Raw genomic sequence first — 19,597 nt, 5'->3', positions numbered from 1 at the left:
AGATGCAGCGATCCGAGATCATTTTTTCTTTTTGGTGATAGACAAAGTGTTCTCTTTCCCGGTTTAATGTGGAGTGTGTTTTCCATAGCCAAAATAAGCTGGAGTCTTGAACAAATACCAGCAGCTTTGGTCAAAGTGACTTCAGCTAGTATCGAGGCACTCCAAACATGACTGGCTCTCCATGGAGTCATGCAAATTGGTAGAGACTGGGTCTTTTAAGCAGAAGCTGTGATTACATCATGGTGGCAACAGGTCATTAACAATAACGTTCACCACAATTAATCCAAGACCCGACTGAGCATCTGATGGAAAGCTTTGGTTTGGGCGTCACATGGTTACATGCATTTTTGGACAGAAAAAAGAAAACATAACAAATCAAGCACCCAGACTGAGCTGCCCGGAAATGTCTTTTGCCATAGGACTCTCTCAGCTGCCATGTGGATGAAAAAGAGAACCGTGTTTTTCTGAGATCAAGGCGCTTGCCTGCCGTGTCATTACTTCTCTTCAGACTCTGACAAAATAATCATCGAGGCATGCCATAATTTACTGCATCACCTGTTGATGAGCCCCTGTTTTCTGTCAGATCCTAATGCAGCGAAAATTGCAGAAGGTCATAAATAGCATGAACAACAGGAAGAACAAAGTTGGCCTGGCTGCAAGGTGCTCCGTGCAGTTGAACTTCAGCAGGGCCAGCGCTGGTCCTCCTGGTCTACCCCTGTGCTCCCAGCTTGACAAGGACCTCAGCTTTGCAGCGCGGGCTGTGGGATCCCATGCTCCTGGGATTCCGTGTCTTAATTTCAACGAGGTGCCTAACCTAGCAAGACAACTAGTCTAGGTGATGCTGGGGAGGGGGTTATAGATTTTGTTCCCTTTGCTTTCCATCTCTTCCATCCAGAGACTATTCCGACAAACGCTGCTGCATTCTGAACACAAAATGATCACATCTCTGGAAGATGCGATTGTCTTCCTTCCTGGCTGCTCCTCAATCTCCCAAGTACCTCTGCCCATTATTATAAAATGCTTTATAATCACACAGGAGCTTGATGAAGTACTTGGGGGTGGATCAGAGGTACGGAGCCATTTTCCCGAGGAGAGAACTGATGCTCAGACGGGGAAAGGACACCGATTTAGCAAGTGGAGATTCTGAGTCCGAACTTCCCATTCAAAATTGTGTGTGCTGCACCCTCTGCAGTGCACACTCGGCGTGCGCCAGAGTGCAGTGTGCATGGCACTGTTCCCAGAATGCTGGGTACACCACGCCCAGAGAAGCAGCGCCCGCTCTAAGGACTACAGAACACGTAACCCTAAACTTCAGCAATCGGGAGTTCCAACCAGTTAATAAAGAATATCCTTGTACAGGGAATATATAGCCTGCTTCCTTCTTACTAGGCAACCTGGATTCCATACATTGTCTTTGGATTTAAGGTGGATCACATCTGTATGTGTGTGGGGGGCAGGGCAGCTTGCATGATGCTCATATTTCACTTCTGGAATATATGGTCAAATTTAGACTTAATTTATGTCCATGGAGTAGGAGTTCTGCTGTCAACCAAGTACTTGGTCTTGAATATGTAATATAGAACAGCTAACCATTTTTCTACAGGGCGTAATAGGATTCTGCAGCATGGCTGTAATTAGCATTAACACAATAAACAAGCCACAGCTGAGGTAGCTGGGCAAGTGAATGCATGACCAGGAAATACTATAAATAATCTTTCCTTTTATGCCTCGGATCCTATTCTTCATTGCCAGAACCAAAAATACACACACACACCCGCATCTCACTCAGGCTGCCATGTATTCGCCCGGAATACTGTTAAATATCCCTTGCTCTCGGCATCCACATGCAGAACACATGCAGAACACATGCAGAAGAAACAGTGAGGGGAAATCACAGAGCCGAGTCTGGGGAAAAGCACTAAACACGCAGGACAAACTATGTCAGCGCTCCAAGAAACGGAGTGAGAGAACTGACGGAAAAGACCCAGAGCTATTTCAGAGCAGTGGAATTATCTCTAACACCTCCGTGAGGGAAGAGTTCCAGCTGGAAGCAGCTCGCTGGTCCCTGTGTTCCCTGGCTCGTGGCGGGCACAGTGTGGGAGAGGATGTATGGGCATGAGGACGCCCCACTGCATGCAGACTAACATGCAGGTGCAACCTGGACACGTCCACCCACTGCTGTGAGATGTCCCCCAGTGGTCCACTTCCCAAGTTCAGAGAATTGCTCAACTCTATAAGGACCTGGGCCAGTGCCTACATTCCTATGGGTCTTTACAACTTTGAGGGTCCCCAGGAATCCTGTCTCAAGAGAGAGGGAGAAATTAGCCCAGAAGAGTCCTCCTCAGGGAAAGAGAGGCAAGGAGCTGAGGTTTCTGCTGTTGGAAAACCCACCAGTAATGGAGTCAAGAATGTGTCTAAATTGGAGGTCCAGTCGTGGCTCCCCCTTAGCAACCCTGACTAGCATCCATGAGGGTGCGGGTTCGATGCCTGACCCCAATCGGCAGGTTAAGGATCCAGCAGTGCCGTGAGCTGTGGTGCAGATCGCAGACCCTGCTCAGATCTTGCATTGTTGTGGCTGTGGTGTAGGCTGGTGGCTACAGCTCCGATTGGACCCCTAGCTTGGGAACCTCCATATGCTGCAGGCGCAGCCCTAAAGACAAAATAAATAAATAAAATACATAAAAAAAGAATGTGTCTAAATAAAGGACGCCCTGGGCGACCCTGCCATTTCTTCCAGGCCAACCCCTGTAGATGCACACAAGAAAACATACACACACAGAGTGTGAATTCACTAACATACTGGGAAGATATTAGTAAGCGCCAAACTGCGTGGATGGGAAAACAAGAGCCAAGTTCAAGGTGAAGACTACCGCTGGAACGCCAGGTGCCGTGGCCTGGGCTGGGCGCAGGGTCACCCTGTGAGGCAGAAGCAGAACAATGAGTAGAGAAGCGGGATCTGTGTCCCTCCCTTGTTCTCGGTGTTTCTGTTTCTTTGTCTTGCCACCCTCTCAAAGTGGCTGTGACCTCTGCTCTCCTTCCTTATTTATTCCTTCATGCCTTTAAGGGAGCACGATGCATCCCACCCTGGGGCAGGTATCTGGTTAACCTCAGGGAACACCCTATGGGAGAGGAATGGCTTACTTTTAAGGGAACTGGCGGCCAAATAGGAAAGCCTTCCCCTTCAGCCCTGGCTTTGTTTTTTATTATTCTTCCTGCAACACCCACCATAACGGTGACAACAACAGTTCTAAATTGAAATTCATACTCCTTTTCTTGTGTTTGTCAGCTGCTCCTGTCTCCCACATGCACCGGGGAAGCTGGATAGAGGAACTTCATCGCAGAGCAGCATCTTTGTCCTGAAACAAGTTTTTACAAGTAAGCTGGAAGATTTCCTTTACGCTAGACCTCTGTCCCCAACGTGTCCCCTACAGGCAGCCTGGGTGGGGCTGAGTGACTAGATCTTCCTCTGCCCTGCAGACCCCACTGTCTTCAGGGGATATTGGGGTGTGAGTGTGGTGACTGCTGTAATAAGAGGGCATACTAGGTGCTACAGGGACAGCAATGATGAAGCAACAAGGCAGCTGAGAGCAGAGATGGTGCCTTGCTGAGGCGTGGTCAGGAAATGCAGTGAGAAATATGCAGCATCCGGGCTCACCCAAGCTCTCTACCGCCCCGATATTTCCTTCGCGTGGTATAGATGGGAGAACAGGAGCCATCGCCTCTACAAGAGTTTAAAATTCCAAGCTGACTTAATAACTAGAAATGCACTAATAGGGAAAAGTCTTTCAGAGGAACAGGTGAGAGAAGTGAGCTCCAGGTTTTCTCTGCTTCCTCTCTGTCTTAGTTTCCTGGAGTTGCCCTGAGAAAGTACCGCACACCTGGGTGGCTGAAAGCCATGGAAATGTGTGGACTCCCAGTTCTGGAGGCTGGAAGTCCAGGATCAAGGTGTGGGCAGGGGGTTCCTCCTGAGGACGGGAGGGAGGGTCTGTTCCGGCCTCTCCCCTGGCTTGTCAACAGCTGTCTTCTCCCTGTATCTTCACAGCGACTCCCGTCTGTGTGTCTCTGAGTCCATGTTTCCGTTTGGTACAGGAGCATCAGTCCTACTGAACCACAGCCACCTCATGGCCTCGTTTTCCCTTGGTCGCTTGCAAAGACCCCATCTCCCAACACAGTCGCAGTCTGAGGTCCTGGGGTTAGGGCTTCAACCTATGAATGTGGCGGAGACATGACTCAACTCCTAGCAGTCTGTTCTCTGGCGGCTGAAAATCCATGTCCTTTCATGTGCAAAATACATTCCCTCCATCCTACCATCCCCAAACCTCGGCCCTTTCCTGCATCAACTCTAAGCCCCAAACCTCATCTAAATATGGTGTAAATCAGGTACTGGTGACACTTGAGGTATGATTCATCCTGACTCAGATTCCTTCCCAGCTGTGAACCTGTGAAATCAGACAAATTATCTGCTTCCAAAATACAGTGATGAGACAGGCATGGGGTCGACAGCCCCACTCCACAAAGGGAGAAATTGGAGGGAAGACAAGGGTCCCGGGCCCCGGCCACGTCGAGAGCCCAGAAGGGACTATTTCATTCAGTTTTAAGGTTTGAGAAGAGTCCTCTTTGCCTAGATGCTTCGTCCTTGGCCCCACTAGGCAAGGCCTTCATTTTCCCTTTGCCGATTTATCAGGACCGTGTCTGCTCAGCACTACGCTGTGGGGTCCAGCCTGGGAGGAAGTTCAGAGACTGAAGCACAAGAACCGAGGGTCTCCCAGCATCTGATGCGACAGGTGCTCCAGAAGCTCCTGGGTATCAGAGGCAGTTGGAGGAAGGAGGCGGGATGGGGGCTGCCCTGAAGGACCCCCACCCCCGCATACACAAGAGAGGGCTGTGCTCAGCCCTGAAAGCAAAGGGGCTTTTTCAGAGAAGAGCAGCTGAGGAGGAGCCTCAGGGCAAGGGGAGAGGCCATCCCATGACAGAGATGGGACCAGGGTGTGGTCTCTGCATGGAGTCTTTAGGACCCAGAAACTAAAATGGGGAGTCATACACATTTTTGGTTTCCCAGTGCATATAAAAGTTATGTTTACGCTATATTTAGTCTAGTAAGTGTGAAATACTTGTGCATTATTTTTACACGAAAATAATGTGCATTGCTTAATAATAATAAAAAAAAAAAAGCTCCTGGGAAAATGGTCCTAATGGACTAGCCCAATGCCAGATTGCCACAAATCTGGAATTTGTGAAAAATGCAGTCTCTGTGATGCACAGGAAAACGAGATGGGCCTCTCCACGCTGCCTTTAACTGGAGGAAGAGAAAACAAGAGACACCATAAAGCACTTGAGGCACAATTAAACCAACATGTTCAAGACATAATGAGTCTATACACATGCCAGAAGTATGACTTCAGAGAATGACACCAAATGTCCCCTAGTTCATGATTTCTGTAGGAATGACGAGCTTAGTCATGTGAAAACTATCAGGTAGTGAGTTCCTGCTGTGGCACAGTGGGTTAAGCATCTAACTGTAGCAGCTTAGGTTGCTGTGGAGGAATGGGTTTGATCCCAAGCTTGGCGCAGTGGGTAAAGGATCTGGCATTGCTGCAGCTGTGGCTCAGATTCAATCCCTAGCCTTGACCCAGGAACTGCTATATGCAGAGCATGCAGCCAGAAAAATAAAAATTAAAAAGAAGTTATCAGAGTTCCTGTCGTGGCTCAGTGATTAGCGAATCTGACTGGGAACCATGAGGCTGCGGGTTCAATCCCTGGCCTCGCTCAGTGGGTTGGGCATCTGGCATTGCCGTGAGCTGTCATGTGGGTTGCAGACACAGCTCAGATCCTCTGTTGCTGTGGCTCTGGTGTAGGCCTGCGGCTATAGCTCCAGTTGGACCCCTAGCCTGGGAGCCTCCATAGGCCATGGGTGCAACCCTAGAAAAAGACAAAAAAGACAAAACAAAACAAAACAAAACAAAACAGTTATCAAGTGGTAAGAAGCAGACAGGATCTTGGACTCCATCTGGGCTGAAATATTTCTGTCCATGAGGAAACCAGCCCCCAACTTGCTTCTTACGCCCAGAGGTTACACAGCTCCTTCATGTTAGTAAGCAGAGAGGCAGATCCCGCTGACCCAGAATCCAGCCTCCTGGCTCTGCCCTCTGTGCAGGTGAATCTGCAAGGGGATTAGAGACAAGGGTCCTCCCCGCACTGCCCTGCCAGAAGAAGCCAGGTATCCTACTTTCGCAAAGCAGCCCACAGTCACCCTAGTGGTGACCGAAACGCGGCAGGTGCGTGAATGTCCTCTTCAAGGGGGGGCACCCCCCAGCTGCAGGTTTGCTTTGTCTCACTGCATTCCTTGTTCCAGCTGATTATTGAGAATTTAATAATTACGTGTGATGCACACAGTTCTACCTATACCATGGAGTAACACAAATAAGATGAAAGTTTCAAGACAAAAAAAAAAAGAATCTTGGATAAATGAAGGAAAAAATAACGAGAGAGAAAGAGAGAGAAGAAAGAGAGAAGGAGGGGAGGAGAGAGGGAAAGAGAGTGAGAAAGAACCAGAGGAGAGATAGAGGGAAAGATTCAGCAAGGGCCAGAAAAGAGAACAGCAGTGCAGCAGTGGACGTCTGAGTTCCGGAGTTAATTAAGGAAAGATGTAGTTGATTATCAGAGTTTGTGGCGGGAGGGGCTGCAGCAGCACACAGGCCACGGCTAAGTTGCTTAGTCAGGAGGACTCATTGCTGGGACCTCACTGCCTCACCCCCAAAGGGGGAGGACCGGGATGCTGCCTCTGATGTAACTGATGACCTCATCCTCCCGGTCAGGTCCCTCCTCTGCAGGCCCCTCCCTCCCCGCTGCGGCTGCACCAACCACATCCCTGAAATCCACAGGACACTCATTTGCCAGAGAGTCACTCGCCAAAAATATGACACATCCACAGCTCTGGCCATGGATGTTTTCTCAAAGATGAGATAAAGACACACCAACAAGGGCAGCAGCCATGTGTGAAGAGACCTGATCTGGTGGGTTTTAAGACTATACTTTCAAAATTGTCCAGCAGTTCCCTTTTATTTTATATGTGAGAACCACACGTAACGTCTTCTTCAATGTGTAGGACAAGGATGCTGATACAGAAGGGAGTGAGGTCTGGCTCTGGGACAGCAGGCGTCTCCATCCGGGGGCTGGTGGACCATTGTTCATCTCCTTCGCTTCGGGCTGCCATTCTTGGAATGCACTCAGGCCATTTTGCAGGGCTCCTGTCTCTGTCTTTTGTTCGATGGAGAGGATTAGCATAATGCACAGGAGCCATCTCCCCACCACCACCCCCTCCCCCAGCTCTGTCCTTCCTTTCTGGCAGCTACTTGCCAGCAGCTGGAGAACCACAGCCCCTGAGAGCCCTCAGCATCATAGGGCATCTTTGTTGACAGTAAAAAACACGTGCTCTTAGGAAACAGTTATTCACCTTCTTTATATTATATATATATGTCCTGGGGTGCCCACTCAAATGCCTTTTCCAGAGCAAGTTCTCAAAAAAAGAATTTAAGAAAGAAAGGAAGGAAGGAAAGAAGAAAGGAAGAAAGAAAAAGTTGAATTCATGTATTTTTAATAAAAATGAAATTTGTTTAAATTGCAAAATAATCAAGGTCTCACAAATGCCTAGTTAATAGGATCAGTGTGAACATGTGAAAATGCTTTATTTGGAACCATAAACATCCCTCCAGTGGTTAGTGTCACTTGTATTTGTGCATCGAGTGCATGTGCCAGGTTGTGGTGTAAAATGTATTTCGTATGGCAGGTCCTGGTCCAAATGTGTTTAGAAGCCACTGCCCTGTGCTGGCTGCCCTCATGTTCCTCTGTGCTTTTGTTACTTGTGAAACAGATGAAGCTAGAGAGTCAGAAAGAGAAAACATGTGCCTTTGCTCAAATTGCAAAGGGGAGTGGGCTTTGCTCCCAGGTGAAGGGTTTCTCTGAACATGGAGTGGGAGAGTCTTGTGTTCAAGTTTCATGCCAGAAGGAGGAGCCTGATTGCAGTGTGGTGTCAGGGCGTCAGTAGTTTGGTGTCTGTGATAAAATTCCCCTAGAGGATTAAGGATAGCCTGCATCACACAATGATGTAGAAATGGGCAGAAGGGAATGGCTTCAGGAGTGATTTAGGGGAGAAAGTTGACAGAGCTTACTGGGGTGTGTGAGCAAATATGAAAACTCAATCACTCAGTGAACATTTGCAGAATAGCATTGCGTGCAAGACTATTTTAGGTGTTGGAGAGTAAGAGAATTAAATAATAATAATAATAATAGTAATAATAACACTAGAGAGCATCTCACATAGTGCAGGCACTGCTCCAGACACTTGTGTTTAATCATCACAACAATCCTATAAGGTAATCACTATTATTCCATTCTATAAATGAGAAAACTGAAGCGCTGAAGGAGTTAAGTAACTTACTTAGAAAACACTGTCAAGTGAGTGAGAAAATAAGCCACAGACTGGGGTGGAATATCTGCAAAAGATACATCTGATAAAGGACAACTATCCAAAAGATACAAAGAACTCTTAAAACCCAACAATAAGAAAATGAATAATCTGATTCAAAAATGGGCATAGGACCTGAGCAGACATCTCATCAAAAAAAAAAAAAAAAATGATGACAACTAAGCACATGAAAAGATGCTCCACATCCTATGTCATCAGGGAAATGGGAATTCAAACAACAGCAAGATACCAGCAGACCCCTGTTAGAATGGCTAAAATCCAAAACCCTGACAACATCAAATGCTGATAAGATTGTGGAGCAACAGAAACTCCCAGTCACTGCTGGTGGGAATGCAAACTAGCAGCCACTTTGGAAGATAGTTTGACAATTTCTTCCCAAATTAAACATATTCTTACTGCATGATCTAGCAATCATGATCCTTGGCATTTACCCCAGAGAGTCAAAAATATATGTCCACGCAAACTCCCTGCCACGCCTGAATGTTTATAGGAGTTTTATTCATCAGTGCCAAAGCAACCAAGATGTCCTTGTGTAGGTGAATGGATAAAAATACTGTGGTCCATCCATCCCATGGAATACTCTTCACCGCGAAAAAGGAATAAGCCAACAAGCCATGAAAAGACACGGAGGAACTTCACATGCATATCACTAAGCGAAAGAGGCCAGTCTGAAAAGGTTACATAGTGTATGTTTCCCATTAAAGACATTCTGGGAAAAAACAAACAATGGAGACAATTAAAAAAAACAATGATTGTCAGGGGTTGGAGGGAGGAAGAAGAGAAGATTTTAGGGGGAAGGGGCCACAAAGTATATATTCAGGGCAGTGAAACTATTCTGTGTGACACTATATTGATGGATACACATCATTATTCATTTGTACCTGAAGCATGCACAACACTGAGAACGAAAATTTATGTCAACTATGGACTTTGGGTGATTATGATGTGTCCATAGAGCTTTATCACTTTTAACACATGTACCATCTGGTGGGGGCTGTCCTTCAAGAGGAAGCTGTGTGCGAGGTGGGGGATGAGGATATAGGGGAATTCTTTATACTTTCCACTCACTTTTGCTATGACCCTAAAACTAATCTCAAAAAATAGTCTATTTTTTAAAAATGAATACATAGTTCCTGTGATTTTAAAAAAAGATATTAATTTCCAAAGCAGTTTGTGTAATTCTTTTGTTATCATTAAATAAAATTCAAGGGTGCGTGATGAGACCCACCAGTAAAAGATGCTGGACCCAGAATGTTGAGTCTAAGGCAGGATATTTTGTGTTTTAGCTCCCAGTACCTACACCAGAGTTTTTCAGTCTTCAGTAGTGCGTCCTTCAGAGGTGAGTTCAGTGGGTTTTAGCCAATATTGTTTAAAGAAATGGAATGGAAAATAGCCTGAATTGTGCTTCATGAGAAGAGATATTGACCTGCGTGTCTTTCTGGAAGGTGCGCACAACGCAAAATTTTGTTTTATAAGTTTCAGAGTCCCCCGTCCTCTGTCATTAGGACCCTACTGCTCCTGCTTTAAGGAAACATAGTCTCCCACTGAGTGATTCAGAGGACAAGTGAGTGGAAAATTCAAGATGATTTTAGTGTCTCACGTGTGGTGGGCTGAGCAAGGATGGACAGTCCTGGGCAGCCTGTGTGCTGGGGGGAGGGGCATTGCACCTGAGGTCTGAATGCCTTGAAAGGGCTCCACATGCAAAGAACATGAGAAAGGAAAGTTCCAGCTGTGTAGAATAAATGCAAAGGTGCTAGAGCATCCTGAGAAGAATGGGGTGAGCCGAGCTACAGAGAGTGAGGCAGGCGTCGGAGCATGTGGAATTCTTTGGGACAAAAATATTCACCTTAGGAAGACCTCAGTGTTTAGGTGGATGTGGCGGCGGGGTGGGGTGGGGGGTTGGGTAATGGGTGGGTAATGATTCTGAGATGGTGCCCACAGGCTATTTTAGTGAACATGTAAGTTGTGATAAGTTTCACCAAGTTGTAACTATATGAAGAGTGGCAGTAAAAAGTAATGGTGTGTGTGTGTGTGTGTGTGTGTGTGTGCGTGTGTGTGTGTGTGTGTATGCGTGCACGCGCATATGTCTGAAAAATAGAGTGAGTTCACCTTATATCCATTCAACCTATAGTTCTATTTATACCGTGTCTGAGGGACATGCAAGGGGGATGTCCCCTAGACAGAAGATATTCAGATCCAAGCTCAAGACTCAGGTCTGATGGAGCTGAATGAAGAGGAGCAAAGGACACATCTTGGGAGAGCAGGTTCGAGGAGAAGAAAAGGCAAGAGTGGTCCTGCAGAGCATCCTTCTAGCGATGGAGAGATGGAGACAGGCATGGAGTCAGAATACTTCTAAAAATGGCATGTTCCATTCAGTGAGCTGGTTGTTCACATACTGGTATTTTTAGGGTATTGTTTACTTAGCAAAATGTTTCTTCTTCAAAGGAAAAAGACACATTTCATATTTGCTCTCACTGTGTTTTGATAATTTTAAGAGATTTTGTAGAATATCTTACCCTCTTATATAACAGTCCTTATAAATATTTTTTGTAAAGATGAATTGTAAAGAGACAATAGCATGAAAATAGTCCTCTGTGGCTCTCATAATCAAAAATAAATCTTAAGGGAGTTCCCTGGTGGTCTAGTGGCTAGGAACTCAATCCTTTCACCACCGCGGCCCATATTCTATCCCTGATCTGGGAACTGAGATCTCACATCAGGCTGCTGGACTTGGCAGCCAGGAAAAAAAAAGAAAAAAGAAAAAGAAATAAACAGATCTTACAACTGAACATTAATTATATATCCAATAATGTTTACTGTTAGTAAGAAAACTCCATATCTTGCTTGTAAACAGATATTATACAGGAAGATGAGGTGAATATTGGCTATAAAAAAGATGACCGTAGGGTCTAATCCTGATGTACATTCAGTGGTTTAAAAAATAGCAGATCAATTTCCATTTTTACCAAGTTAGACTTTCAAGAATTGTATCATTACAGAAAGCCACATTTTCGACCTGTTAGCCTAAAATTCTTTTTAATAGTTGGTTACTACTGCTTTTCATGAGCAAGGACTCTTCCTGCAGGAAACGTGCGGGTCTCAAACATGTTCCCATGTCTTTTGTAAACACATTACCCTTATTTAAAATGTTTTTCCTTAGGAAGAAAAAAAGGTATAGAGATGAGTTAATTTTCTTTTCCTTTCCTCCTTCCTTGTCCCTACTAAGTTAGCTAAGATGAAATATGTGGGGTGGATCCATGCTACAAAAGGGCAATCTAGTTGGTCCCTTGTGCGAGCTGTCTTCCCTTGCCTGAGGCACAGAGGGAGAAATGGGCTCTTCCCCATTCCCCGGGACCCCAGGAACAACCACGTTCCCCCTCCAGTCTCTGCTGTGTTTATGGAAAGCCTCAAGCCCCTAGGCTTACCCGCACACCACTCTCATTTCCAGTCCTCTCCAAGGAATAAACAACCCCCTCCTAGCTGCTTTCTCTTCCCCAACAAACAGCTATCTTGCTTTGAACAGAAATCACACTTCGCATTTGAAAGAGTACATTTACCTTATATTTCCTCTAAGAAGATCCTAGCCCTGGGAGAGCACATCCTATTATTTTCCTGCCCTACTCTTCTCACCGCAATTCTCATTCTAAAGTTCAATCTAAGGGGAAAAAAATAAAGTTGGAAAAAAATAAAGTTGAAAAAAAAATAGTCGCTTTAAGAAGAATACGGATGTGGCTTAGTATGTAGTCCAAAGAACAGACTTTAGGACTCAGCAACAAAGGTCAAGAGAAAAGGGAAAATAAAGGATCTGGGTTTGGTTTTGTTTTTTGTAAAATATTAAATAAGTAAAATTAAACCTGATTTTTGATACAGAGTGAAGAAGGCACATAAATATTGAATTTGCCAGGGATTTTCAAACGTATTCTCTCTCAGAATGTACAATGCTAGGGGCCCTCCTAGTATGCATGAAAATACTGCAACTGAGCTGAACTGTTTCGAGCCCTCTAGCTAGAGTGTGCATTGTCTTCTGCTGCAGGAAGAGAGGTGCAGAGTCCCACACAGCTCCCCCCACCTCCTGTGATTTCCCAAGAACTGGAAGAGCTGGGAAACGTGAGAGGTGAGAGGAAAACAAGATTCAGGGCTGGCCTGGTGGGAGTGAAGATGAATTTGCACACGCTGGGCGTTACACATCTCCAGACTTCAGGTTACCCCATAAGCATGACTATAAATTCTTTCTGTTCCCTTGGCCCTTAAAAAACAAATTGCCAGCATTATTGGCCAGAATACGGCACGCATTTGACGTCCTCTTTTTCTTTAGGTTGGACAGAAGTGGGGGAGGGTATGGCGATCGTGACAATTAAAAAAAAAAAAGAAGATCTGTGAAAACATGGTACCGTTTTATGTTACTGAAGACGTCGAAGACGTCAGAAGCACTGCAATGCTTAGGTAATGGTTGTTTTTTGTTTTGTTTTGTTTTTTCCCAGAGAAGGCACCTGACAGAAAGCAGGCTGGCGTGATTTTACTAGTCCTAAGCAGCTGACTTTTCTTGTGAAGTCCTCTGGGCAGTATCTTAGGAACCACTCAAAGTGCCAGCTCCCCAACGCTGGAGGGTGTGAAGATGAGGATGAGGACAGAAAAGGCCTAGGAAGCCGCGGGTTCTGTTAATTGCCTCCAGAATATCCATTGATGGCTAACAGCGACCAAAATACACACAAAGAAAAACAGATCTGGAAGTAGCAGAGCGAGACCCATGGGGCACGGGTTTTCCATCAGCTCGGGTGCGCACCGTGTCCATGTTCTTAGAGCAGTCGGTCCCACCTTTGTCGGAGGGAAATATTTCGACTCCAGACTTGGGGTGCTCCTTGTTTTCTTTTTGGCCCAAGTTGTTCTGCTACAATAGCGAGTGACCCAGAAGGCAGGCTAGCTCCTCGCTAGATTTCAGGACCAGGCTGCTCTGGAGGACGCTGGTGACCGCGACAGGGGGAGGGGACAAAGAGGAAGAGGAGGCCCGGGAAGGAGTGGGGGAGCTGGAGGGAGGAGACGGGAAGGGACGGGGGCGGGGGGGGGGAGTGACGCAGGGGCGGGGCTGTGTGGAACCTCTCAGGTCCAGGACCCGGTTTAGAACCAGCCTGGGTGGTTAGATTGAAGACGAGGACCTGGCCCCAGCCGAACCCCAAAGACCGTTACTCCGGCCTCCGACAGGGGCGGGGCCCGCGGGCACAGGGCGCAGCCAAACCCACGCCGCGGCGTCTCCAAACACCGTGGAGGAGGGAAAACAGACGGAGAAAAAGGACAAAACAGAATATGCGAACGGGGAAGGGGGAAATACAGCCTCTCGAGCTTTGAAAGCATATCTTTGCCTTAGAGAAAAGGAGAAAGGGAAGAGGAGGAAAGAGTCCACGTGCCCCAGGAAGGTTGTTGTGTTAAAGCGCCACCTTCCGTCCGCCCGGCTCCCGGAGCCGACTCCGGAGATGCGCGGCGCGGGGGAGCGGCTGAGCCCCCGGGGGCGCTCCGGGGAGCAGCTGCGCCCAGGCGGGCGGGCCGGGCTGCACCCGCCCTCTTAGCCCGTGCGCGTGCCCGAGCGTGCGCGCGCGGGAAGTGTGCGCGCCTCATCTGCTCTCACCGACGGGCCTCACGGGCACCCGGCACAAAGGGGCGCTGGGCCTCTCCCGGGACCTGGTTCTGGGCTGGCTCCGGCGCCAGGACCAGCCCGGCTGGCCCCGCGCGCGCCAGCTCAGCGCGCCGCGGGCCGGTGCGCGGCTCCCGAGCATCCCGAGGAGAGGCGCATCTGTGCACACAAGCGGATTTTTTAAAAATAACATATTTCTAGACATGCCTCCTCCTTCTCCCCCACCCCCCATCTTTGCAAAGCAGCCCCGAGGGCGGGGGAAGGGGGAGGGGCCGGGGAGTTAATAAAGGGAGATGGGCGGAGCCGGCCCCCAGCCATTGGCTGGGCCGGGGAGTGATGTCACCCATATGACACCCTGATAACTAGTTGGGAGAGAGCCCTCAACTTTTTGCAGAAGGAGCGCGCGCGCCTGGGAGTGCTCGGGGTTCGGCGCTCGCGGCGGGAGCCACGAGCCGGAGAGAGGGGTCCCGGGCTGCTTCGACCGCCACCGCCGCCGCCGCCACCGCCGCCGCCGCCGCCGCCGCCGCCGCCGCCGCCTCTCCGGTCGGGGCTGCAGCTCCCCGCGCGCGGGCGGCCGTCGCCGCCGAAGCCGCCGTAGCCGCTGTGTGCAGCCTGGAAGGGGGGGCGGGGGGGAGGGGGGGAGCCGCAGACGCGGGGTGCCGAGGACTTTGCAACTTGCCCGGGAAGGTGGAGGGGCGAGAGGGGGAGGGGGAGTTCCGCACGAGACCGAGCGGCCCGGGTTGGAGCGCCCAGCCCCAAAGCGGATCATGGTGCAGCAGGCCGAGAGCTTGGAAGCGGAGAGCAACCTGCCCCGGGAGGCGCTGGACACGGAGGAGGGTGAATTCATGGCTTGCAGCCCGGTGGCCCTGGACGAGAGCGACCCGGACTGGTGCAAGACGGCGTCGGGCCATATCAAGAGGCCGATGAACGCGTTCATGGTGTGGTCCAAGATCGAGCGCAGGAAGATCATGGAACAGTCTCCGGACATGCATAACGCTGAGATCTCCAAGAGGCTGGGCAAGCGGTGGAAAATGCTGAAGGACAGCGAGAAGATCCCGTTCATCCGGGAGGCGGAGCGGCTGCGGCTCAAGCACATGGCCGACTACCCCGACTACAAGTACCGGCCCCGGAAAAAGCCCAAAATGGACCCCTCGGCCAAGCCCAGCGCCAGCCAGAGCCCCGAGAAGAACGCGGCGGGCGGCGGCAGCGGGGGCGCGGGCGGCGGCGCGGGCGGCGCCAAGACCTCCAAGGGCTCGAGCAAGAAATGCGGCAAGCTCAAGGCCCCCGCGGCCCCCGCGGCCGGCGGCGCCAAGGCGGGCGCGGGCAAGGCGGCCCAGCCGGGGGACTACGGCGGCGCGGGCGACGACTACGTGCTCGGCAGCTTGCGCGTGAGCGGGGCGGGCGGCGGCGGCGCGGGCAAGACGGTCAAGTGCGTGTTCCTGGATGAGGACGACGAGGACGACGAGGACGAGGACGAGCTGCAGCTGCGGATCAAGCAGGAGGCGGACGAGGAGGACGAGGAGCCGCCGCACCCGCAGCTCCTGCAGCCTCCCGGGCAGCAGCCGCCGCAGCTGCTGAGACGCTACAACGTCGCCAAAGTGCCCGCCAGCCCCACGCTGAGCAGCTCGGCCGAGTCCCCCGAGGGCGCGAGCCTCTACGACGAGGTGCGGGCCGGCGCGACCTCAGGCGCCGGGGGCGGCAGCCGCCTCTACTACAGCTTCAAGAACATCACCAAGCAGCACCCGCCGCCGCTGGCGCAGCCCGCGCTCTCGCCCGCGTCCTCGCGCTCTGTCTCCACCTCCTCGTCCTCCTCGTCCAGCGGCAGCAGCAGCAGCAGCAGCAGCGGCGGTGAGGACGCCGACGACCTGATGTTCGACCTGAGCTTGAATTTCTCCCAAAGCGCGCACAGCGCCAGCGAGCAGCAGCTGGGGGGCGGCGCGGCGGCGGGGAACCTGTCCTTGTCTCTGGTGGATAAGGATTTGGATTCGTTCAGCGAGGGCAGCCTGGGCTCCCACTTCGAATTCCCCGACTACTGCACGCCGGAGCTGAGCGAGATGATCGCGGGGGACTGGCTGGAGGCGAACTTCTCCGACTTGGTGTTCACGTATTGAGAGAGGCGCCCCGCTTCTCGCTCTTTCTCTCGGCGGGTGCAGAGCAGGGTTCCTTGGGAGGAAGGTGGTCGTGATGATGCTGATGATAGCGATGGTGGTGGTGGTGTCGATGGTGGTGGTGGTAGGGTGGAGGGGGAGAGAAGATGCTGATATTGATATGATGTCGTGACACAAAGAAATTGAAAAAGATGAAAATTTTGGTGGAGTTAAAGTGAAATGAGTAGTTTTAAAACATTTTTTCCTGTCCTTTTTTTGTCCCCCCCCTCCTTTATCGTGTCTCAAGGTAGTTGCATACCTAGTCTGGAGTTGTGATTTTTTTTTTTTCCCCCTCAAATGTGTTTTTGTAATTACGATTTCTTTTTCCTGAAATTCGCGATGGCAACAAAGGCGGAGGGGACAGGGCGGGGGAGGGGAGGGAGGACCCGCTCCGGAAGGCGCTGTTGGAAGCTTGTTGGTCTTTGAAGTCTGGAAGACGTCTGCAGAGGATCGACCCTTTGGCAGCACAACTGTTAACGCTAGGGAGTTGGTTGGAGATTTTTGGGGTTTTTTTCTTAAGCGATCTTAAAGAACTGGTGATTTTTAAAAAAACAGACAAAAAAAAAACAACAAACAAACAGAAACAAAAAAAGGGACCATGGCAAATTTTTTATTTTATTTTATTTTTTGGAGGGAGAAAACTGATGTCTTCTATGCATCCGATTCTTAACAAAACTGCAGGGAGCTTGAAAAAATGCAGACTGTACAAACGCTTACAAAAAAAAAAAAAAAACTGTGAACTGACTTAAGATCAGAGTTTACTTTTCAGATCAAATTGTTTATGGTTTTACAAATGTGATTTCTACTTGCCAACTTTTTTTTTGTAACTCGTTCCCTTATACCTCCTTGATTGAATACCAGACAGCCTAGACCTCAGTACAAAAGGTATTGAAACATTTTTGATACATAACAGACCTCAGTCTTTTTTAAAAATTAATATATTTTCAGGCGTATTTTTGTACAGTGAAAAGGGAACATTCTTGCTGTGTTTTTTCAGTAAGACTTTCAGGCACTTCTTCCCTTTTGATTTCTTTTTTTCCTCTGTTTTTTAGCATGCAAGTATGTTGGTACGTTATGTCCTGGTTTTAAAAAGGATTAAAATTTTAAAATAATCCTTGCATCTAAAGGCCTTGTGGTTTAAAAAAAAAAAAAAGCAAACTTTTTTTTGTACAGCTATAGTAGAGATTTGTTCAATATTTGTAGGTAAAGATTTATTGAAAATGGTGATATAGACCTCAGAGCTGTTATCTTAGTTTAAAGATTGTATATGTACTGTACTATAGTAGGACTATGTATCTCATACGCTGTGATATGTGGATGGGGCCCCAGATGGAAGGTTTGAAACTGGATTCTCGATTTTTAGCAAAAAGGAAAAAAAAAGGCACATAGTTTAAAAAGTTTCTCATTTTGTGCAATATAATCTAAATAAAATACAGACCATCTGCATATTTTGTAGCAAATGGTGGCAAAGCAGACTCAATGCACTGTCGACATCATTGCCTGTTTTTTTTTTTTTTTTTTTTTTTTTTTTGTGCTGGAAGTCTGTATCTTGACAATTTTAATAAATCAGCTGGAACTGATAGAAACTCACATCGCCCATAGTCTGTATGGAAGTCATACTGGCGGTTCTGTTGTCGCAGCGCATTCAGTGACGAGGCCGTTGTGTGCGCGGGTGGGAGGTGGCAGAAGAGAATTCCACGTTTAGGGGGCTTAGGCTGGAAGTGCTCACTTGGCAGGCCCACTTCTTTTTTCTCTTCCTTCGGTGGCTGGTTATTAAAAACCGGGGTGGAGGATGCTTTCTCTCAGCCTTTCCTCTCCTCCCGCCCCCAAACCCCCATTTCCTTTCTCACCTCCTCCTCCTCCTCCTCGACTCCCTCCCTCCTCTCCCCACCCACCCTAGCGGGCGGGCGGCGCGGAGAAGCTCGGGGAGCTAGCCGGGAGGGGCGGGCTTGGCGAGGACCCGGTTTCCAGCGCGCGGTCAGTGTCCAGAGCTCGCGGGGTCTGCGTTCTCTGCCAGGAGCTGCGTCGGGGCTGCGCGTCGCGGTGACAGCCGCCGTTGGGTGGCCAGCGCGGAGAGCGCTCGGATTCCCGCCGCTCTCCCTCTTTCGAAAGGGTGGGGACAACCGTTTACAGTTTTGAATTTTTTTTTTTTTTTTTTTTTTTTTTTTGGAGGCTGCATCTTTGCCCGTGCGCAGAGGTGCATGCTGATGGGAAGCGCGGCCACAGTTCCTGACCTCGAGCGGTGACCGGCGCAGGGGAATGGTGGTCGGTGACAGTCTCTTTCGCTGCTCCCTTGGCGGCGGGAGCGCGGGGCCTGGCGGGTCCGAGGCTGGGGAAGGAAGGCACGGAGGGTTGGCCTAGGGCAGCGGGAGGAACTTGGCATGGCTCCTGTGCGCCTGGAGCCGCGGCCACTAGCCTGTCCGTGCGGGCAGAGCCGCAGGAGGGGGCGGGCGGAATCGAAGAAGCCTGGGCGGCGGCCAGGGACACAGGGGACTGAGCCCCGCAGCCCCGGGACCCGCGCACGCCTTGCCCTCTTCGCCCAGCCGCCGCGTGCGCCTCGGCGTACCCCACCCTGGGGCCCGGAGGCGCGCGGGCACTGTCGCGCCGGCGCCCCGAGGCCGCTGGGTAGGGAGGGGAGCCGCCGGGCAGCGGGGCGGGAGGGAGAAGCTGGCTCTTGGCCGCTCCGGAACCTGCCTCCGGGCGGGCCGCCTCCAGCAAGGTGGTTTGGCTTGCTGGTTCTCCTGTGCCAACTTGGGGACTCGCTGGGGACCGTTTGCCCGGCCAGTCCACCCTCTTCTCCCCAGTTTTCCTTTTTTCAGATCCGGGCCTGCGTCTCCGAGCCCCCGCGGCAGGCCCCGGCTGGCGAGCGCGGCCCGCACGCGTGCCGCTGCCTCGGCTCCCTGTCGGTGCCTTCTGCCGCTCCTTCCCTGGGGTCCGCGCCGAGGGAGGCAGGGAGGCCGCGGGGAGGCCGCGCCGGGCCCAGAGCGCCGGCGGTCTCGCTCTACCTCTCGAGCTGAGGCGCCCGCAGTGGGGGACGTTTTCAGTGGCTAATTGAAACCCGGTGCAAAATCACCACGATTCTCATCTTGACAGACACGAATGATTTCCCAAGGTTTGGTCTCCAATTTGAGCCCGAGATTTGGCGAGACCAAATGGAAGCGTCCACACACTGCTGGGCGCTGCTAGGCCCACGGGGCCTCTGCCTCCTTCCTGCCTGGCCTCCCACCCTCCCCTGCTTCTTGCCCCCGCGCTCTCTGCTCAGCCTCCCGGGAGCCTCGCTCCCCTCGGCGGCGGGGGGCCTCCGCCCCAGCCCCCACCCCTGGGTGCGCAGCTGGCCAG

The 19,597-nt window shown here is 50.3% G+C and overlaps 1 protein-coding gene across 1 annotated transcript; it reads left to right on the top strand.

Moving 5' to 3' along the window:
* Window positions 14,508-17,638, top strand: SOX11 (SRY-box 11). The gene has a single exon (XM_003354937.4). The coding sequence runs from the start codon at window positions 14,879-14,881 to the stop codon at window positions 16,220-16,222; it is 1,344 nt and encodes a 447-aa protein (XP_003354985.1). The 5' UTR covers window positions 14,508-14,878; the 3' UTR covers window positions 16,223-17,638.

The sequence above is a fragment of the Sus scrofa genome, chromosome 3 (assembly GCF_000003025.6).
Source record: "Sus scrofa isolate TJ Tabasco breed Duroc chromosome 3, Sscrofa11.1, whole genome shotgun sequence".
Lineage (NCBI taxonomy): Eukaryota > Metazoa > Chordata > Mammalia > Artiodactyla > Suidae > Sus > Sus scrofa.
Note: the sequence above shows the minus strand (reverse complement) of the source record. Positions and strands in the feature narration are given on the sequence as shown.

Bases quoted from the DNA above. Each gene is read 5' to 3' on its own strand.
- SOX11 (XM_003354937.4), top strand. From the start codon at position 14,879: ATGGTGCAGCAGGCCGAGAGCTTGGAAGCGGAGAGCAACCTGCCCCGG.